This window comes from Hyperolius riggenbachi, chromosome 5 (assembly GCF_040937935.1).
Source record: "Hyperolius riggenbachi isolate aHypRig1 chromosome 5, aHypRig1.pri, whole genome shotgun sequence".
Classification (NCBI taxonomy): Eukaryota; Metazoa; Chordata; class Amphibia; order Anura; family Hyperoliidae; genus Hyperolius; species Hyperolius riggenbachi.
In genome coordinates this window covers 270,019,903-270,039,155 of record NC_090650.1, presented here as the reverse complement: position 1 = coordinate 270,039,155, position 19,253 = coordinate 270,019,903, and the positions used below count along the sequence as shown (strand labels likewise).

The 19,253-nt window shown below is 44.8% G+C and overlaps 1 protein-coding gene across 1 annotated transcript in view; it reads left to right on the top strand.

The window, feature by feature from the left end:
* The first annotated feature begins 382 nt into the window (after positions 1-382).
* LOC137518719 (regulator of G-protein signaling 9-binding protein B-like) overlaps positions 383-19,253 on the top strand; it is a 29,046-nt gene continuing 10,175 nt past the window's right edge. Inside the window, exons 1-2 of the mRNA XM_068236923.1 lie at positions 383-706; positions 10,490-10,799. Coding sequence (XP_068093024.1) covers positions 611-706; positions 10,490-10,799 — 406 coding nt within the window. The 5' untranslated portion in view covers positions 383-610. The remainder of the gene's footprint in view (positions 707-10,489; positions 10,800-19,253) is intronic.

Sequence of the window (19,253 nt, the reverse complement as noted above, 5' to 3'; positions counted from 1 at the left end):
AGAGATGCGATCCTTTTTATCGAATTTCTGTAAAATTGGATCATTTTATTGTATCGTGTGTGGCCACCTTTATAGGGATAATACGTTTTGCTATTTTTCACATGCAAGTAAATACAATTATTAAATTGTTTTGCTGGCATTAACAACTGATCATCATAAACAATGTCTTTTGTTATTATAGCAGAATTATTTTTTAAAGGGGCAGTTCACCACAGAAGAAGTCACTATCTTTAATCCAGAGTTCAGAGGCTTCTGGCAGATATATGTTAATTTCTGAGTTTAGATACATTAACATAAGAGTTCCTCCAGAGCCAGGATTCTGGGATAAAGAGCTTAGAAAGGAACTGTCATCTCAGCCTGGGTTAGGACCTCCTTTCATAATCCCTCGGATTACCTCTCAGCACTCTTCTTCTCAGTGCTTGTGCGCTGGAGGAAAGCTGCTTTTACTATTTCTGTGTTTTATGGAGAAACCTGTACTAAACAACACTCCAATATGGATGTAATATAACTTAACATGGCACCCTCAAGTACTGAAGACCAAGAGGAGCATGCAGCTTGATGAGCTGCAGAAATTCTAACATTGGAGGATACGGAAGATAAGGGAGCAGAAATGCCTGTCCAGAACAACAGGGTAGCTAATGAAGGGAGTGCTAACTTCCTGAAAGTGAAAGAGGAATGCTCTGCATTGTTGGAGGCACTGAATAAGGTATCTGCTTTAAACTGTTCTTATCTTCTTATTAGTCCTAATGCTTGGTTCATCATTACCCCTAAAGTCGGTCATACACCTATCGATTTTTACCACTGATATCCAGCCAATTAGACCACGCTGATTAAATCTGCTAGAAATTGATGTAACAAACGATGCCCGATTTTTGGCCCAAATCAATGGAATTGGGCGATCACACCTAATGGAAGACATTTATCGGCGGCAAATAGGGAGAAGTAGGAGATTGAAGGCCCATTGTGTTGCACTGCATCGAACAACGGAACACTGTGGTTCAAAATCTATGCCAAGTGTATGGCATAGGTTTCAATCCCTCCCGGAACGATTTGATCTGAGAGGGATCTATCTGATGACCTATCTATGATCTTTAGATTGTAAGCTTGCAAGGGCAGGGACCTCTCCCTTGTGTTTCCTGTTTCTGTGCATTTTACCAAATGAACATCCATCAGTATTGGTGATGTTTTTCCAATTACACATTAACTATAAGTATCTGTATCATTGCTCCCAAATGTCCCTCTTTTGGAGAGTTCCTCTTTGAGTACCCAATCACTCTGTCCCTCTTTCTTCCTCATTTGTCCCTCATTCAGGACTCATGTATAGATCTATGTAAATATATGTATTTTATCTACTGAAAATTTGTGTTTAATTGACTTTAAACTTTATTCTCATCCTTTAAATTAATATATTTCTTATTTTTAAATGTTAATATGAAGGAAAATGAAAAAATGAACCAGGATAGAAAGGACCGGTGTAGTTTGAATTATAAAATAACATATTTTTCTTATTAAATCTTTATGGTATATGTGACTAGGGGTGTGCTGGGGGCGTGATTAGGGGTGTGGCAGGGGCATGGCTTAAGTGTCCCTCTTTCTGATTGCAAAAAGTTGGGAGGAATGCCATCACTGTATGTTTTTTTACCTTGTAGGCGGTATATAAATTATTATTAATAATAATAATAATAATAATGGGTGTATCAGGTGGCAATCCATAAGCATATGGCCACCTTAATAAAGGTTTTGTGGATAAAGGAACTTAGCTAAACATTGAAGACCAATATTGGTAACACATTATTACCATCAAGTCTTGCATGACATTTTTTCATAACCCGTTCAAAGTAGGTTTCTTTCACAAATCAGCTTGTTTTTGGTTGTTTAATTGTATTTTGCCTTTTATTCAGTGAGATATTCTCAATGTCAGCACAAGGGTAAGTGTTGCGTGCTGAATGGGATCCATGCAAGAGGAGCTAGATGATCCAGGCAGCGTAGCAGGACAGGAATAGATATAGTAGGATTATGTGTGTAGGTGTGACACTGCTGGAAACAGCACAGCTTCGCTGCATAATATGTATTACTGTACTAACTCTCTAGTGAAATGTCTGGGTTTTACTGATAGATAAAATCATTCTATATTATATGATTGTTAATATGTGAACAATCTTTGCTAACATATATCATTTTGTTTAGAAGAAAATTAATACTAATGGTTAAACAGATGATTTCCATAGGACTGTGTTTTAGTAAAACTGTTGGGTTTACAAGTGTTAAATCATTGTAATACCATTACTTGGCAAATTTAACAGATTAAAACTAAGCTATAAAATCCACTTCTGTCTTTTTGGGCCCTTTTCCACTAACAAAAAACAAAACAAACAAACAAAAAAACAAAACAAATCACAAATGCATTGCAACATGATCATCATTTTTCTATTTTTACAGCAAGCATTTTTCCATGCAGTGGGAAAGGGCCCTTCATTGCCACCATGTATGAGTTGTGGTCTCTAGACATGCTCCTGTTGTATATGATCTGTGAATATTATTAAATAACACCAAATAAGCTACAGTGATCTAATCCACATGAAAGAGGCATTTTCAGGGAGCTATGAGGAGTGGTTTGACACACACTTTCGCTTCCATAAATCCATCAACACTTATAAACAACTAAGGGGTATTTTAAACTGGCTGCCAATAAAGTGGGTAAGCATGTGTATGTCACATATTATTACAGAAACCCAGCCATTTTTTTAAAGCAAAACTGCACTCTATGTACATTCTATATTTATTTATAAAACATTTCCCACTATTAATACTTAAATATTTGTTTGCCTTAGCCCCCCCCCCCCCTCCTCTGCAGCCAAGCAGTATGTTTTGTTTATATATGTTCTATATATGTACTTTGCCCCATGAGCTTCAATTGATCCATACTGCATTCCATAAGTTCTGTGAACAACTGCAGTGCCACATAAATATGGCATCCCCAGCATTCCTTCTCCTTCAAATTCAGTAAATAGGACTTTCATCCTATCATGTCTGTTCATAAACATGAAGTTCAAAAAGTTAATTTCTTCTGTTTATATATTACTGTATATATTCGCGTATAGGCCTAATTGTTCAGCACAAAAAATGTGTTGAAAAGTTACCCCCTCGGCTTGTATGCAAGTCAGTGGAGCAGAACGGATGGTGGAGCAGATATTGTTACTGGCAGAGGAGTCTAAGGATCTTGCACTAGTGATCCTGCTTTTTCCAGCTGGCTTCCATCTGTGTCTGTGCCCCCATCCCCTGCAACTTGGTGTGCAGAGTGCGCTGCTCAAGACTACCTGTGTCCCCTAGCTTGTGTAGTGGAGTGTGCAAGCAATGTGTCAGGGGTGCAATGATTGGGGATTCTTCCTGTGTGGCAATCGCTGTGTTTCATATCTATGTCTCCATCTAGTGGTGTCTTGAGACACAGCTGTATCATCCTTGGGGCACATCTGGCTATGGGGAGAGGGCATGACTGGTTTTGGGAGCACATCTAACTACTGTGGAGGGGGCTCTACTGGGGAGGGGGCTTATACACAAGTCAATCACTTTTTCCTGGTTTCTGAGGGAAAAGTGGGTGCCTCGACTTATACCCGGGTCTGCTTATATGCGAGTATATATGGGTATTAACATTTATTAACATTGGTAGTCTAAAATACAATTTAAAATAGGAGCAAACTTTTTCTACTGATAAATGTAATTCCTTTAACGCGCTAGTACCCTAATGCAACTTGAAAAAATTAACGGAGTAAGGCATGAAAAAAAACAACACATCATGACTAGGAAAGGCTTAAAAAAAATTCAGCTGAAGAAATATACAATGAAACTGACTGTGGCAAAGGAAAAAAAGTATGTGTGTAAGTGGGGGGGAAAGGGGGGGGACCAAGGGGGGAGGGGGTTTATGCAGCCTTCCTGTCCTGCGCCGGTCCTCCACGATCCTCTGTAAGTTGAAGGGCCACTGTGACTGCGGAGCCCTGCCAAGCGTATCCTTTTGTTATGATCATGTCTGCAGCGTTTACTGCTGGCTGCAGTGGTATTGTAACCCAAGCAGTTCTGATGTCATTACATGCATTTTCTTGCATAGTTTGGTTTGCACTTAAACTAGTTGCTGATTCCATCTGCAGTCACTCTGAAATTAATGACAGTTTAACATGCTCTTGTGTAAACAAACATTGTCTGCTGCAGTGGAGGGGCAGTCCCTTTCCTGCAGGCTGCATATCATTGTCTGCCTTTTCCTGCTATCAGCCTGTGATTAATTACCATTCACTTGTGTGGGAATCTGCAGGTCTGCTCCCATTGGATGACCTCAGTATAAAGAACTGCTTCCTGCAATGTCTCATGGGCTACCATAGTCTCAGATTCTATCTGTTACTCTGCTCGTGCCCCACCCCGTTCCTGGTCCGTGTGGACTGCGCTGACTCCTGCGAAGGGGTCAGCGAGTCCTCCTAGTTCTGCTCTTGTTCTAGAAGTTGCTACTTGCTTGTCTTGTGTCATATATTGGTTTATCGCCAATATATACGCATACTTGCGCATTTTGTTATTTTCCTTATATTCGTGTTACGTTGATACATCAGTGTCGCTGATATATACGTACACGAACTGTTTATTTCCTGTGTTCAGTCAGTCAGTTTTCCAGCACGTTTTGGTAGTTTGCGCGTACCGTGAACACCCGTGCTGAGCTAGTTATCCTGTTCCTGGTCCTGTTTGTGGATTGCGTTCATCTCTGCGAAGAGATAGCGAATCCTTCTGAGTCCTGTTCCCTGTATTACTCCAGTCCTAGTCAGCGTTCCTGCTTATGTCATATATCGGTTCATTGCCGATATATACATATGTTAGTCAGATCTTACAAATAGTTTCATTGATAGCTGTAATTGTAATACGCTAGGAAAACATACTTATTGTATATTTATCTGTGTTACGTTCATCTATCTCGATCCTGCTATTTTCTGACTATTCTGTCCTGTCTTTGTGAGGCACGCCATCGCCGCAACGCATTGGCTGCCTCATTCCAGTCTGTCTGGTTTTGGACGCTTGCTGTCGCTAAGTAGCCGCTTGCTAGCAAGCGTTCATTCTGTCTACTTGTTCTGATCTCCTCAGTCCTGGTTTATGCGCTCAGCGCTATTTTGCGCTGAGACGTTATTGCGAAAGTGTTGTTTGTGGCTGTTCGGATCTGCACCGGCTCTGTGCACCACAATCTCCTATTGGAGTCAGTCCTCTCCTCCACTAAACTGGGGATATCCTGATCCCTTGTGCTGGTGTGTGTGCCTCCTTCACGTCAGCTTATGTGTTGTATGCTGACTGTGGAGATTACACCTCCAAGCTTAACACCTTTTTACGCATTCCTGTCTGCAATAGCGCTATTGCAGATTGGAACGCGAAGAAGGATACACGTGACGCACAGGCGCAGTGGCCCGTCAGCGAAACCAAAACTAGCTGGCGGCAGGAGAACGGAGGATCGTGGAGGACTGGCGCGTGGGGCTAGCAGAAGCCCCAGGTAAGTGAAACTGTTTGTTTTAATATTATATTCAGTCCCACTTTAAGCCATAGACCCAGAATAAACATGCAGATCAGATGTTTCTGACAAAAATATCAAGATGATTTGCATGCTTGTTTCGGGTGTGTGATTAAGACACTACTGATCAGCAGCCAAAGATCAGCAGGATGCCAAGCAACTGGTATTGTTTAAAAGGAAATAAAAATGGCAGCCTCAATATACCTCTTGCTTCAGGTTCACTTTAAGATTGTTCCTGGTATATGCAGCAGCCATGGAACTAGGAATTGTTTGTGTAACAAATGTTATTTAATACGAAACAATCGTGTGTCAGCATCTATTGGTGCCTTTTTACTAACTTTTTACTTTTACTCTTTTATAACCTGATATATTTCTTTAACCCTCCTGGCCTTCTAGGGCTCGCTACATGATAGCGGCTGTGCAGCGGCATCCCCCCACCCGCTTCGATCGCCTCCGGCGATCTGCGATCAGGAAATCCCGTCCAAAGAACGGGATTTCCTGGAGGGCGTCCCCCGTCGCCATGGCGACGGGCGGGATGACATCACCAACGTCATCGACGTTGTGACGTCATTGGGAGTCCCGATCCACCCCTTAGCGCTGCCTGGCACTGATTGGCCAGGCAGCGCATGGGGTCTGGGGGGGGGGGGGGGCGGCGCGGCGAGCGGCAGTTAATTGGTGCGGAGCGGCGGCGATCGGAGTGCACACGCAGCTAGCAAAGTGCTAGCTGCGTGTTGCAAAAAAAAAATTATGCAAATCGGCCCAGCAGGGCCTGAGAAATCCTCCTGCACGGCTTACCCCGAACTACGTTCGAGGTTACTGCCAGGAAGGTTAAAAACACTTCCACCAAAGCCACGTGATGACGAGAGAGGCAAAATGAATACATAGGTTATACCTACCACAATGATAGCATTTTACAGCAATTTTTTCACTTGCTCCTGCTATGCTATAGTCACCCACAGAGTGATTTAACAAGCAGTTGCTGCATGCAGAAATACATGGGAGAGTAGTTCAGATACTAACAGGTTTTCTGAAGCCAAAAGAGCAAGGAAGAAGAAACAAAAACCCTCAAACTGAAAGATAAATAGTGGGATGGAGGCTCCCGATGCATAGAGTAAATGACATCCAATATTAAAAAGAGACTTATTTTTGGACATTTTTTACTGTATGCATTGGCTACTTCCATCCCTACCATATTTACCCAGTCAGGCCTCCTTTGGAGGTAACAGCTTTGCAGTTTTTGTAAAATAAAAATAACCACAGGAGAGCAACCATCCATCATCTGGAGGGGCCTTCAAAACCAAGCAGGGATGGTTATCTTCCCGCAGGCCTATACGGTTGTTGCAGGGATCTGCAACCCCAATTTTTTTAATATACAGTTACATATACTCACAGTTACCCATTCATCTAATGATACCGCACCACTGGGCTCCTGGTCTCTACTTACTTTTCATCTCGGTGCTCCTGAGTACTTGGTTACCAAAGGTATTGCCAGGACCTTCCTACACTCAAAATGAAGATAACTGTCACCACAATGGAGAATGCAATGAGTGATTCAATCCACCAACTAAAATCTAAAATCAGTTGAATTTTAAAAGTGAAATGTAATTGAATACTCAATAAACATTATGTGTGCAGTGTATGTATTCTTCATTTACATTAGAGCATCACAGGGTCTTAAGCTTTCTAGCCTACTACCTGGTACACACCATGCAATTTCCCATCAGATAGTCAGTAAAATAGATGATTTCTGACAGGCCAGATCTAATTTCTGATTGTTTTTCTGAATGATTTTCCAATCACTTCTATGCAAAATCGATCAAAAAAACTATCAGAAATCAGATTGGACCTGTCGGAAATTATCTATTCGACCGGGGAATTGCATGGCATGTACCAGGCATGAGATGCTACAGTATACAAATAGCATTTTTCCCACAGAAATTTGTGGTTGTCTAGGTTCTGAATCTTGCTGTTAGTCCATCACTGTGATAGAAAGGTGCGGCCCATGCTGTAGAGTTGGGGAAGGAGGGTATTGACACACAAGACTCTTTGGCTATCATTCATAAAAGTGTTGTTGGTACCCAAAATCCGTGATGGAAAATACCGCTGTCGGTATTTCAGCCTTCTGGGTGGTCATTCATAAAAATGTTGCCTGTTGCGGTAGGAGTGTGGAGATATCCCGCTGTAGGCTGGCGGTAGGCTGTCGGTAGGCATGCGGAAACAGGAGAAGCTGGCCGAGTCCCTCCATGTGGTGTTCTCTCTGCTGCTGCTTGGGAGGTCTGTCCCATTCACTTACATGTACTCCGCATGCCTATCGCTACATCCAGGGGAGCGGTAATCCCCGTCCGCATACCGCCTGCGTTAGTTTTTATGAATTGACATTTTGTTACATTTCCGCATAGAATCACCGCCGAATGCGGTGATTTATCACTCTGCTCAGAAAAGTCAGCTTCGCATGCGGAAACAGCCTTTATGAATACATATTTTGCTCAGTGCTCGGTAAAGTCGGCTGTTTTTCGCATTTCCGCATGCGGGAATGCTTTATGAATGATAGCCTTTGACAGTAAACTTCAATGCATACAGGTATAGGCCTGAAAATGGTAGTCATAGGTATAGAAAATGTCCCATCAGCTTCATAAGTTTGATCCAGATCCACATAAAAAAAGCAATTCTCATTTTGCAAAGGATGTTTAACCTTCCTGGCAGTAAGCCGCGCTGGAGGTTTTCTCAGGCCCTGCTGGGCCGATTTGCATAATTTTTTTTTGCTGCACGCAGCTAGCACTTTGCTTGCTGCGTGAGCACACCGATCGCCGCCGCTCTGCGCTGATTTGCCGCTATCTGTCGTGCCGCGCCGTCCCTCCCCCCCAGACCCCCTGCGCTGCCTGGCCAATCAGTGCCAGGCAGCGCTGAGGGGTGGATCGGGACTCCCTTAGACGTCACGACGTCCATGACGTCGGTGACGTCATCCCGCCCCGTCGCCATGTCGACGGGGGAAGCCCTCCAGGAAATCCCGTTCATTGAAGCGGGCGGGGGAATGCTGCTGCACAGCGGCTATCATGTAGCGAGCCCTGGGCTACATGATTTAAAAAAAAAAAAAATTTAAAGACTGCTGCGCTGCCTCCTGGCGGATTTTAATAGACCGCCAGGAGGGTTAATTAATCACAGATTATCTTGTTCTTACCTATTCAAAAAATTGAGAGATGAAAACTCATTGATCAACATAGTTTGCTGCACATAATAAACTGTTTAATGTACTTGCAGGACAACTATTACAAAAAATGTATTAATTTTACATATATACGGTACATACAACACCGGCCCTAGACTTTTTGCCACCTGAGGCAAAATTTTAAAAAATCGCTGCCCCCCCTCCCCTCCCGGGGGTGGGGGGCCACCAAGCTGGAGGGGTATCGGGCAGGAAGGGGGTATTGGGCCTAGCGGTGGGAAGTGGAGTCGGACCCCCCCCTCCCTCGCCTGGGTCCCCCGATCTGCGCTCCCCTCTAGCTGTAAATAGTTAAGTACCAGCGTATAGATTAAGAGGTAACGGGCGGGGATCACTCACCTTTTCCGCGTTCCGAAGTGCGCTCCACTGACGTCACTTCCTGCAACGCTGTTCACTTACAATACAGTGGGCGGCGTTGCAGGAAGTGACGTCAGTGGAGCGCTCGCTGGAACGCGGAAAAGGTGAGTGATCCCCGCCTGTTGCCACTTAATCTATATCCTGGTACTTAACTATTTACAGCTGGAGGGGAGCGCAGATCGGGGGACCCAGGCGAGGGAGGGGGGGTCTGATCCCCCTCCCCATCGCTAGGCCCAATACCCCCTTTCTGCCCGCTACTCCTCCAGCTTGGCGGGCGGCCCCCCCACCCACAGACAGGCGGGTGCCGCCCCCCCAGATGTGCCGCCTGAGGCAAATGTTTCACCCCGCCTCATGAGCGTTTCGGCCCTGGGTACATACAAATGTACATTCCTTCCAGAGTAAAATGCACTATTAAGTTTTCTTTCCTATGCCGCTATCACATGCAGTAGGTAGTGAAAATCTGAAGGATCTGTCAGGTTTTGGACTAGTTAATCTTAATCTCATCACGGAGGATTCTCTGTTATTTCTGTATTTACAAAAGCACTTATGAACCACAATTGCTCATTCCAACTGCCAAAATAGCTTGCAAATGAGCAAGGAAGCTGCCTGGCATCTTTATATAGATACTTTTCAGGATTTTTTTTTTTAAGGAAGAAAGGTAATACTGAAAATCTCCCATGAGGTGATGGTCTAGTCCAGGGATGGCTAAACATTTCTTGGATCGTGCTGAATGCCTCTAGCATGTGGCCTGCAGATTGAGCATCTCCCTCTCTCCCTTTGGAAAATGACTGCATGAGAAAGGTTGGGCGGTAATTCACCCATTAGCACTTTCCAGCAGCGATCTCCATGGCGATGGCTGTGTCATGTGACACTCTGTTATTTACTGACTGCAGGTCACATTACGCCGTCACTGCCATGGTGTTCGGCGCTGGAGAGTGTGATTGGGTACGTTGCTTCTCGTTTACGTGTACTGCACATATTTTTGCAAGGACAGCAGGAGGGAGAAGTGGAGAGGAGTAGAATATCACTCTCTATTGCTGGGCCATAGTTTGCCCAGCCCCGGTCTAATCCATGATCTGTCAGCTTTTTACTACCCACTGTTATAACAGCAACATAGGGAACAAATTAATGGTGCATTTTACTCTGGAAGAATTGTACATTTTATATGTATGTATTTTAAATGTTACTATTTTTTGTGAAGGTTGTCCTTTAAACCAAAAAAATAGTGGCTTTGGCACAAAACAACTGTGCATGAAATGTTCTTTGAAAGGTTTTGTGTTACAAAATGACATATTTTGACAAAGTTGTAGTTCTCAGTGTTATTTTCCTAGGTATTAATGTTGTTTTTTTTATCTCTCCCTTCTGTGTACATTATCTGGAAGGTGGTGGCTTGCTACAGACACTTGGCAGTCTCTGTTGGTGGATCCTCAGACAGCAAGCGCTTGCGAGTTGAACTGAGACGCACTCGAGAAAAGGCCCAAGAACTGGCAATGAGCAACAGGAACAAACTGACCACTGCTCTTCGGGATAAACAGTTGACTAAAGTAGACCGTGCAGAGTTAGAGAGGCTTTGGGTTCAGTTTTCCAGTTGCTTAGAAATCTTCCATAATGATATGTGTAAAGTGTATGAGCTGGGCATGTCTGCTTCCACCTCTACAAACCATCAGTCTGCCATACAAACTGGTGCTACAGGTAAGAGGAATTCTATAGTATCATAAAATAGTAAATGTTAATAAGTGGTGATCCATGGCAAACTGGGTGAACAAGACTCAAACTGATCATAACCTGTGCAGAGGCGCCAAAAGGATAAAAATATACTAAAAAGTTTAAAACATTCGGGTGGCGGTGGTGGACCGGTCACTCCAAAAAGGACACGAAATTGTCACTTGAGGAAAAGACAATTTAATTCAATACTCCACGAACAAGACTCAAACTGAGTAAACCAGTACAGTAGACTATGCTTTTTTTGCCCCTGAGAAAGTGGCAACATTATCTGGTGATCTTTGTTTATCAGCATGATTAACCCTTTATAAATATCTTAACCACTTCACCACTGAGGGGTTTCACCCCTTGAGCACCAGAGCAATTTTCACCTTTCAGCGCTCCTTCCATTCATTCATCTATAACTTTATCATAACTTATCACAATGAAATAAACTATATCTTGTTTTTTCCGCCACCAATTAAGCTTTCTTTAGGTGGGACATTATGCTAAGAATTATTTTATTCTAAATATGTGTTTTAATGGGAAAATAAGAAAAATGTGGGAAAAAATTCATTATTTTTCAGTTTTCGGCGATTATAGTTTTTAAATAATGCATGCTACTGTAATTAAAACCCATGAAATGTATTTGCCCATTTGTCCCGGCTATAAAACCGTTTAAATTTTGGCCCTATCACAATCTTTGGCGCCAATATTTTATTTGGAAATAAAGGTGCATTTTTTTTCAGTTTTGCGTCCATCCCTAATTACAAGCCCATAGTTTATAAAGTAACAGTGTTGTACCCTCCTGACATAAATATTTAAAAAGTTCAGTCCCTAAGGTAACTATTTATGTATTTTTTTTAATTGTAAATGTTTTTATTTTTTTTTATTACAAAAAAAAAATGTCAGGAGTGTGGGAGGTAATGAGTTAATATTTTGTGTAAAACTAATGTATTTGTATGTGAAAAATGCTTTAGGGTGTAGTTTTACTATTTGGCCACAAGATGGCCACAGTGAGTGTTTGTTTATGCGACCTGCAAGCGTCCGGAAGGACGCTTGCAGGAAGTGCTACGAGGCTAGGAAAGTTTTTTTTTTCACAATGATAGCAGCGTATCATTGCGGGGCTTAGATCAACGAACGGGAATGGTTTTTCCCGTTCATTGATCCCCGGGCGAGCGGGCGGCGGCGGGAGCGCGGGCAGCGGCGGGAGCGGAGGAAGTACGGATTTCTCCGTCTCTGGGGGTGAAAGGATGGAAAAAGGGACGGAGAAATCCGTACGGCTGGGGGTAAAGTGGTTAAAGTGGACCCAAATTAAAAATACAAGATTTCAGAAATAAAATCTATTTTCTAATTTATAATAATAAATAACAGCCTTTTTTTCAGCTGCATGATGACAAATATAAAATATTTTACATTTATTGGAGGAACCCCTCCCTTCCTTTCATATTGCCGGGACAGAATCCGACAAACTGGTGGAGCAGATAAAAATCAAAAACAAAACACAGGCTGCTACTGATGATGTCACAGGGGAGGTGATCTCAGCTTGTGTGAGATTTCACATAGATGACCCCCCTGTGAGGGAGAGTAGTTGAAGACAAACACACCCATGATCTAAAACCTCCTACTAAGCTAAGAAGTAATGGCTGCCACCTGTATAACCCTAGTTATGTAAAGAGAAGGTTAAAAAGCATGCACTGAAATGCTCATAGGCTTGAAGGAGTGTTTAATTATCTTTGTATGTGTCAGCGTGGTGCAACTACCCGTATTTCGCTCCGTATAAGACGCTCCGGAATATAAGACGCACCCAGGTTTAGAGGGCAAAAACCAGGGGGAAAAAATATACATACTAAACCTGGTGCGTCCATGTTCCAGGAGCGTCTTGTACATGTTCTAGCCCAAATGGTGTCCTAGTGTATCCCCATGTGTCCTGATGTGTGCTCCTGTGTAACCCATGTCTGCCTCATGTGTCCAGCGTGTCTGCCTCGTGTGTCCAGCGTGTCTGCCCCATGTGTCCAGCATGTCTGCCCCATGTGTCCAGCGTGTCTGCCCCGTGTGTCCAGCGTGTCTGCCCCGTGTGTCCAGTGTGTCTGCCCCTTGTGTCCAGTGTTTCTGCCCCGTGTGTCCAGTGTGTCTGTCCAGTGTGTCTCCCTGTGTGTCTCCCCGTGTGTCCAATATGCCCCCATGTGTCCGATATCCCCCCCCCCATGTGTCCAATATCCCCTCCATGCGTCCGATATGCCCCCCATGCGTCCGATATGCCCCCCATGCATCTCCTGGTCCCCCGTGCTGCAGAGCATAGATAGCCGCAACTTACCTAATCAATGCTCCCGCGGCGACGTCAGACCTCCACGCTACCCCCCGCTAGCCTCCTTTCCCTCCCCGTCTTTCCTGCCCCCCCCCCCCCGTGCTGGAATGTATGGCGGCAGCTTACCTTCCAAGCGCCAGCGGTGAATGCAGACATCGGACTCCACGCTACTTCTCGCTCTTGTGTCCGGCTTGTAATGATGACGCGTCATCAGTACAAGCTGACACAAGAGCGAGAAGTAGTGTGGAGACCGATGTCTGCATTCACCGCTGGCGCTTGGAAGGTAAGCTGCCGCCATACATTCCAGCACAGGGGAGCGCAGGAAAGACGAGGGGGAGGGAAAGGAGGCTAGCGGGGGTAGCGCGGAGGTCTGACATCGCTGCGGGAGCATTGATTAGGTAAGTTGCGGCTATCTATGCTCTGCAGCACGGGGGGCCAGGAGACGCAAAGGGGGAAGCGGACAAAAAGGCAAGGAATCCCGAACATGGCGGCGGGTCGGCGCTTCGTATCGGCGGGCGTTTCGGAATTTGGGGATTCCCTGCCTTTGCCGTATAAGACGCAGGGAAAAGTGGTCTTATACGGCGACAAATACGGTAAATATTTTGAATTAAAAAAATGTTTGGTTTGGGTCCGCTTTCAATGGCACTAAAATGCCATTGAATAATGGATTTCTGGCATTTAATTGGCAATGCTGTGGGAAAGTGTCAACAGTGTCAAATGATCGCCACTTTTACAAATTTGATTATCCGTAAAGTGCCATTATTTTTGCATAATTAATAGCAGTTTTCAGGCATTCAGTCTAAATGCTACCTTAATAAACAAGCTTCATACTGTTCTTTACTGTGATCAGAAGTAGTATTATGACTAGAGATGTTGCGAACCTCCGATTTTCAGTTCGTGAACTTCCGCGAAAGGTTCGGTTCGCGAAAAAGTTCGCGAACCGCAATAGACTTCAATGGGGGGGCGAACTTTGAAAATTTGAAAAAATTCTACCAGCTAGAAAAATGATAGAAAACATGTTTCAAGAGCTCTAATACCTGGAGGCACACCTGATTGAGTGAAATACACATCACTGCTGGAGGACCCGCCCACCTTCCCTCCTCCAAGCTAGGTCCTTTATACCATTTGACTCAGTTGTCTGCCTACACCAATTAGTTATGGGACAGCTGCTACACACTCTGCTAGAGAGATTTTAATTGCCCTCCTCCCTTCTACCCTTCTATCTATTCACTCCTCCCCCCTACCGGAGGGAGGAGGGTCTCATCTGCCGGGGAATTCCAGTATTTCAAAAACCAGCTTACATACCATGATAGGGATTTGAACCCAGGCCTCAGTGTATGGTAGGCAACTAACATATCCATTGTACCACCAACACTACTAGCTGAAAGTAGCTGAAAGTAGCTGAAAGTAGCTGAAAGTAGCTGAAAGTAGCTGAAAGTAGCTGAAAGTAGCCTAGCATGTACCACTTATGCTTAACCTCTTGACGACCAGCTAACGCCGATTGGCGTAAAATGGTCGTCTGCAGGTTACCATGGAAACGGACGCTCGATCGAGCGGCCTTTCCATGTCAATTCACGGAGGTTGTCTCCGTGAACAGCCGGAGAACCGTCGATCGCGGCTCGCCGGCAAAATGTAAACACACGGGGAAGAAATCCCCGCTGTTTACATCACACGGTGCTGCTGCGCAGCAGCGCCGTGACGTAGATCGGCGATCCCCGGCCTCTGATTGGCCGGGGTTCGCCGGCATCTGATAGGCAGAAGCCTATCCTATCAGGCGCAGGACGGAATTCCGTCCTGCGCCGCTCACAGGGGGAGGGAGAGGGAGGGAAGGGGAAGGAGGCCAGGAAGCGCTGCGGAGGGGGGCTTTGAAGAGCCCCCCCCGCAAGCGCAAGCAGCCGGTGGCGATCAGACCCCCCCCAGCAGGACATCCCCCTAGTGGGGAAAAAAGGGGGTAGTCTGATCGCCCTGCTGCACTCCTGATCGGTGCTGCGGGCTGTAGAGCCCACGCAGCACCGATCACTGGAAATTACCCTGGTCGTCAAGTGGTTAATGCAAGAGAAAAATTAGACAAGACAATTAACATTTATATCACACTTTTCTCCTGGCAGACTCAAAGCACCAGAGCTGCAGCCACTAGGGCACACTCTATAGGCAGTAGCACAGATATGTAGCCAGACATGGCCTTGTATTTTGTGTTCAACAGTTGTCAAGAGAAAAATTAGACCAGATAGCAGTGTTAGGAAGACTTGTCTAAGGTCTCCTACTGAATAGGTGCTGGCTTACTGAACAGACAGAGACAAGATTCAAACACTGGTCTCCTGTGTCAGAGGCAGAGCCATTCACCATTACACCATGCAGCCACTGCTTACCGGCATGTAGCCAGACATGGCCTTGTATTTTGTGTTCAACAGTTGTCACGAGAAAAATTAGACAAGATAGCAGTGTTAGGAAGACTTGTCTAAGGTCTCCTACTGAATAGGTGCTGGCTTACTGAACAGACAGAGACGAGATTCGAACTCTGGTCTCCTGTGTCAGAGGCAGAGCCATTCACCATTACACCATGCAGCCACTGCTTACCAACATGTAGCCAGACATGGCCTTGTATTTTGTGTTCAACAGTTGTCACGAGAAAAATTAGACAAGATAGCAGTGTTAGGAAGACTTGCCTAAGGTCTCCTACTGAATAGGTGCTGGCTTACTGAACAGACAGAGACAAGATTCAAACTCTGGTCTCCTGTGTCAGAGGCAGAGCCATTCACCATTACACCATGCAGCCGCTGCTCACCAACATGTAGCCAGACATGACCTTGTATATTGTGTTCAACAGTTGTCCAAAGAGAACCTCAGATAGCCAGGTAGATTCATATTCCTCTCTCTCTCTCTCTCTCTCTCTCTCTCTCTCTCTCTCTCTCTCTCTCGTAGGGATGGTCACCGCTTTCCGCGGAATTGTATTTTGAGCATAAATGGATTGAGCATAAATGGTACATGCTAGGCTGGCTTCAGCATGTAGTGTTGGTGAGAGAGAGAGAGATGAATCTACCTGGCTATCTGGGGTTCTCTTTGGACAACTGTTGAACACAAAATACAAGGCCATGTCTGGCTATATGTTTGTAAGCAGTGGCTGCATGGTGTAATGGTGAATGGCTCTGCCTCTGACACAGGAGACCAGAGTTCAAATCTCGTCTCTGTCTGTTCAGTACGCCAGCACCTATTCAGTAGGAGACCTTAGGCTAGTCTTCCTAACACTGCTATCTATGCAGTGGCTGGATAGTGTAATGGTTAAGGGCTCTGCCTCTGATGTAGGAGTCCTGGGTTCAAATCCTGGCTCTTCCGACTCGGTAAGCCAGCACCTATTCAGTAAGGAGTTCATTGGGCAAGTCTCCCTAACACTGCTACTGCCTACTGAGTGCGCTCTAGTGGCTGCCTCGCAAGCGCTTTGAGTCCGACAGGAGAAAGGCGCTATACAAAAAAAAAAAAAGGAATTATCTTGTCTAATTTTTCTCTTGACAACTGTTGAACACAAAATACAAGGCCATGCCTGGCTACATATCTGTGCTACTGCCTATAGAGTGTGCCCTAGTGGCTGCAGCTCTGGTGCTTTGAGTCTGCCAGGAGAAGAGTGTGATATAAATGTTATTTGTCTTGTCTAATTTTTCTCTTGCATTAAGCATAAATGGTACATGCTAGGCTACTTTCAGCTACTTTCAGCTACTTTCAGCTAGTAGTGTTGGTGGTACAATGGATATGTTAGTTGCCTACCATACACTGAGGTATATAAGCTGGTTTTTGAAATACTGGAATTCCCTGGCAGATGAGACCCTCCTCCCTCCGGTAGGAGGGAGGAGGGAATAGATAGAAGGGTAATAGGGGAGGAGGGAGGAATCCACAAACAGGCTAATTAAAATCTCCCTAGCAGAGTGTGTAGCAGCTGTCCCTTAACTAATTAGTGTAGGCAGTATAAGGACCTTACAAGGAGGAGGAGGGGGGGTGGGCCTCCAGCATTGAGAGCAGTGTGTATGGCAATAATATGCTGGCTGTAATATAAAGAGTCAAAGTTTTGCTCAATAGAGCTTTATGGGGCGAATCGAACTTCCGGGAAAGTTCGCGTTTGGTAGGCGAACGCGAACCCCCGAAGTTCGCCTGGAACCGTTCGCCGGCGAACAGTTTGCGACATCTCTAATTATGACACTAGGGCCATTTGGAAATCACTTTTTTTCCTTAGTCTTCTCCAAGTTGATATTTTCACATCTTGTCAATAAAATGCCTTTTAAGCCTCCAGCAAACAGGAAAATACACAAAACAATTTTGATAGTACTTTGTATTTCTACTTTTGGTAACTTTTGTAAATATGAAATGCTTAAATGTGAGAGAAAAGGAAGATGTAAAATTATCACCTAAGAGGAAACTTTGGAGAAAAAGTGAATTGCATATGGGCCTGAGGCCCTTACTGTTATTCACTTTTTCTCCTAAGTTTTCTCCAAGGTGATATTTACACACCAATATCAATAAAACGCCTGTAAGGCTACCAGCAAGCAAGAGAAGACTCAGAATAATTTTGATAATACGTTTTCACATACTTTTGGTACTTTTTCAAGTGCAGAGTTTTGTAAAGTCATTTTAAACAGAAGATGAAAAATGTTCACCCAGGAGAAAACTTAGGAGGAAAAGTGAATTAAATAATTCCTAATTTAGGCCCATATGCAACTAACATTTTGTAACGATTGTGGAACTTTCTCCGTGATCAGCGCACAACGCGTGCGCTGATACGGCGGAAATCCTCCACAAGCGTATAATTGCAGGCACCCAGCAAAAGGTGCGCACCTGTAGAGGGAAATTCCTGTCAGCAGATGGCGCTGGGGAGTGCAGAGGAACCAATCCTCTGTACCTTCACAAATGCCAGACAGGAATTGTACGAAGCGCAGAACGCAATCGCAAGAGAAGCGATTGCGAATGAGAACGAGCAAAGGGACAGATTGTATGTGTGTACGCCAATCTAGTCGCCACCCCGCGACCGCGCACACACAACAGCAGATACGAAACAGAAACGCAACCGCAAGAAAGGCGATTGCCAGAAGTGACACAAGGCAGATCAGAACAGAATACGAGGATAGCAAAGGCACAGCAAATCATACAATGAGGAGATGCGGAAAATTAACAAACGCTAGCTAACCGCGAACACCGCACTCATTTGCAACAGTCCACGCGGTTATGCGCGGTCTCCACGTAATAAGCACAATAGAGACAAGCACGCCTAACTAACCATCGACAGACAAACATGAAACAGAGGACGCGAACGCTTGCTTAACTGTTACCTCACCGAGCCTCCAGCAAGCGGTCGTAGCAGACAAGACAGACACACGAAAACAGGGACAAGCGAGAGATAGGATCCACAGCACTAGTGAAAGTGGCTAGCGCGATCCAGGTACAAAGTAGCAGAACAGAAGGATCCACAGCACTAGCGGAAAGTGGCTAGCGCGATCCAAGGAGACAGAACAGAAGGATCCACAGCGCTAGCGCAAAGTGGCTAGCGCGATTCAAGGAGACAGAACAGAAGGATCCACAGCGCTAGCGCACAGTGGCTAGCGCGATCCAAGGAGACAGAACAGAAGAGATAGCTGGTAGCAACCGCTGCACCAGCTATACTCCAAGAACAGAGATCAGAACGATTTCCTGTCGACCACCATTGGGACAGGACAATCGCAACAGACAAACAAAACAGATAAACAATCCTAACTGCACTAGGGAACCTGCCTAGCACAGTTTCCAGGAATTACTCTAAGCTGATCTTCAAACAAAGAGCATGGCTGACACTCTCCAGAGTGTTTCACTCCTTATGACCAGCCAAGCATTGTGGGAAAGACATAGTACTTATAGTACACGCCTCCAATGAATGTGGCCAGGCAATTTGCATGACAACGTATGCAAATTCCTCAGCAAGCACAAGCTGCAAAACTGACAGAAGCTCTTCTTTCCAGAGTCCTGCAGCATGCAAACCTAAACAATGGTCAAAAAGCTGCCTGCCTGCACAGGCAGCTGAGCAGATTCTCACACTTTTTTTCCTGAGTTTTCTCCAAGGTGATATTTTCAAACTTATCAATAAAATACCTTTTAAGCCACCAGTAAGCAAGAAAATGCTT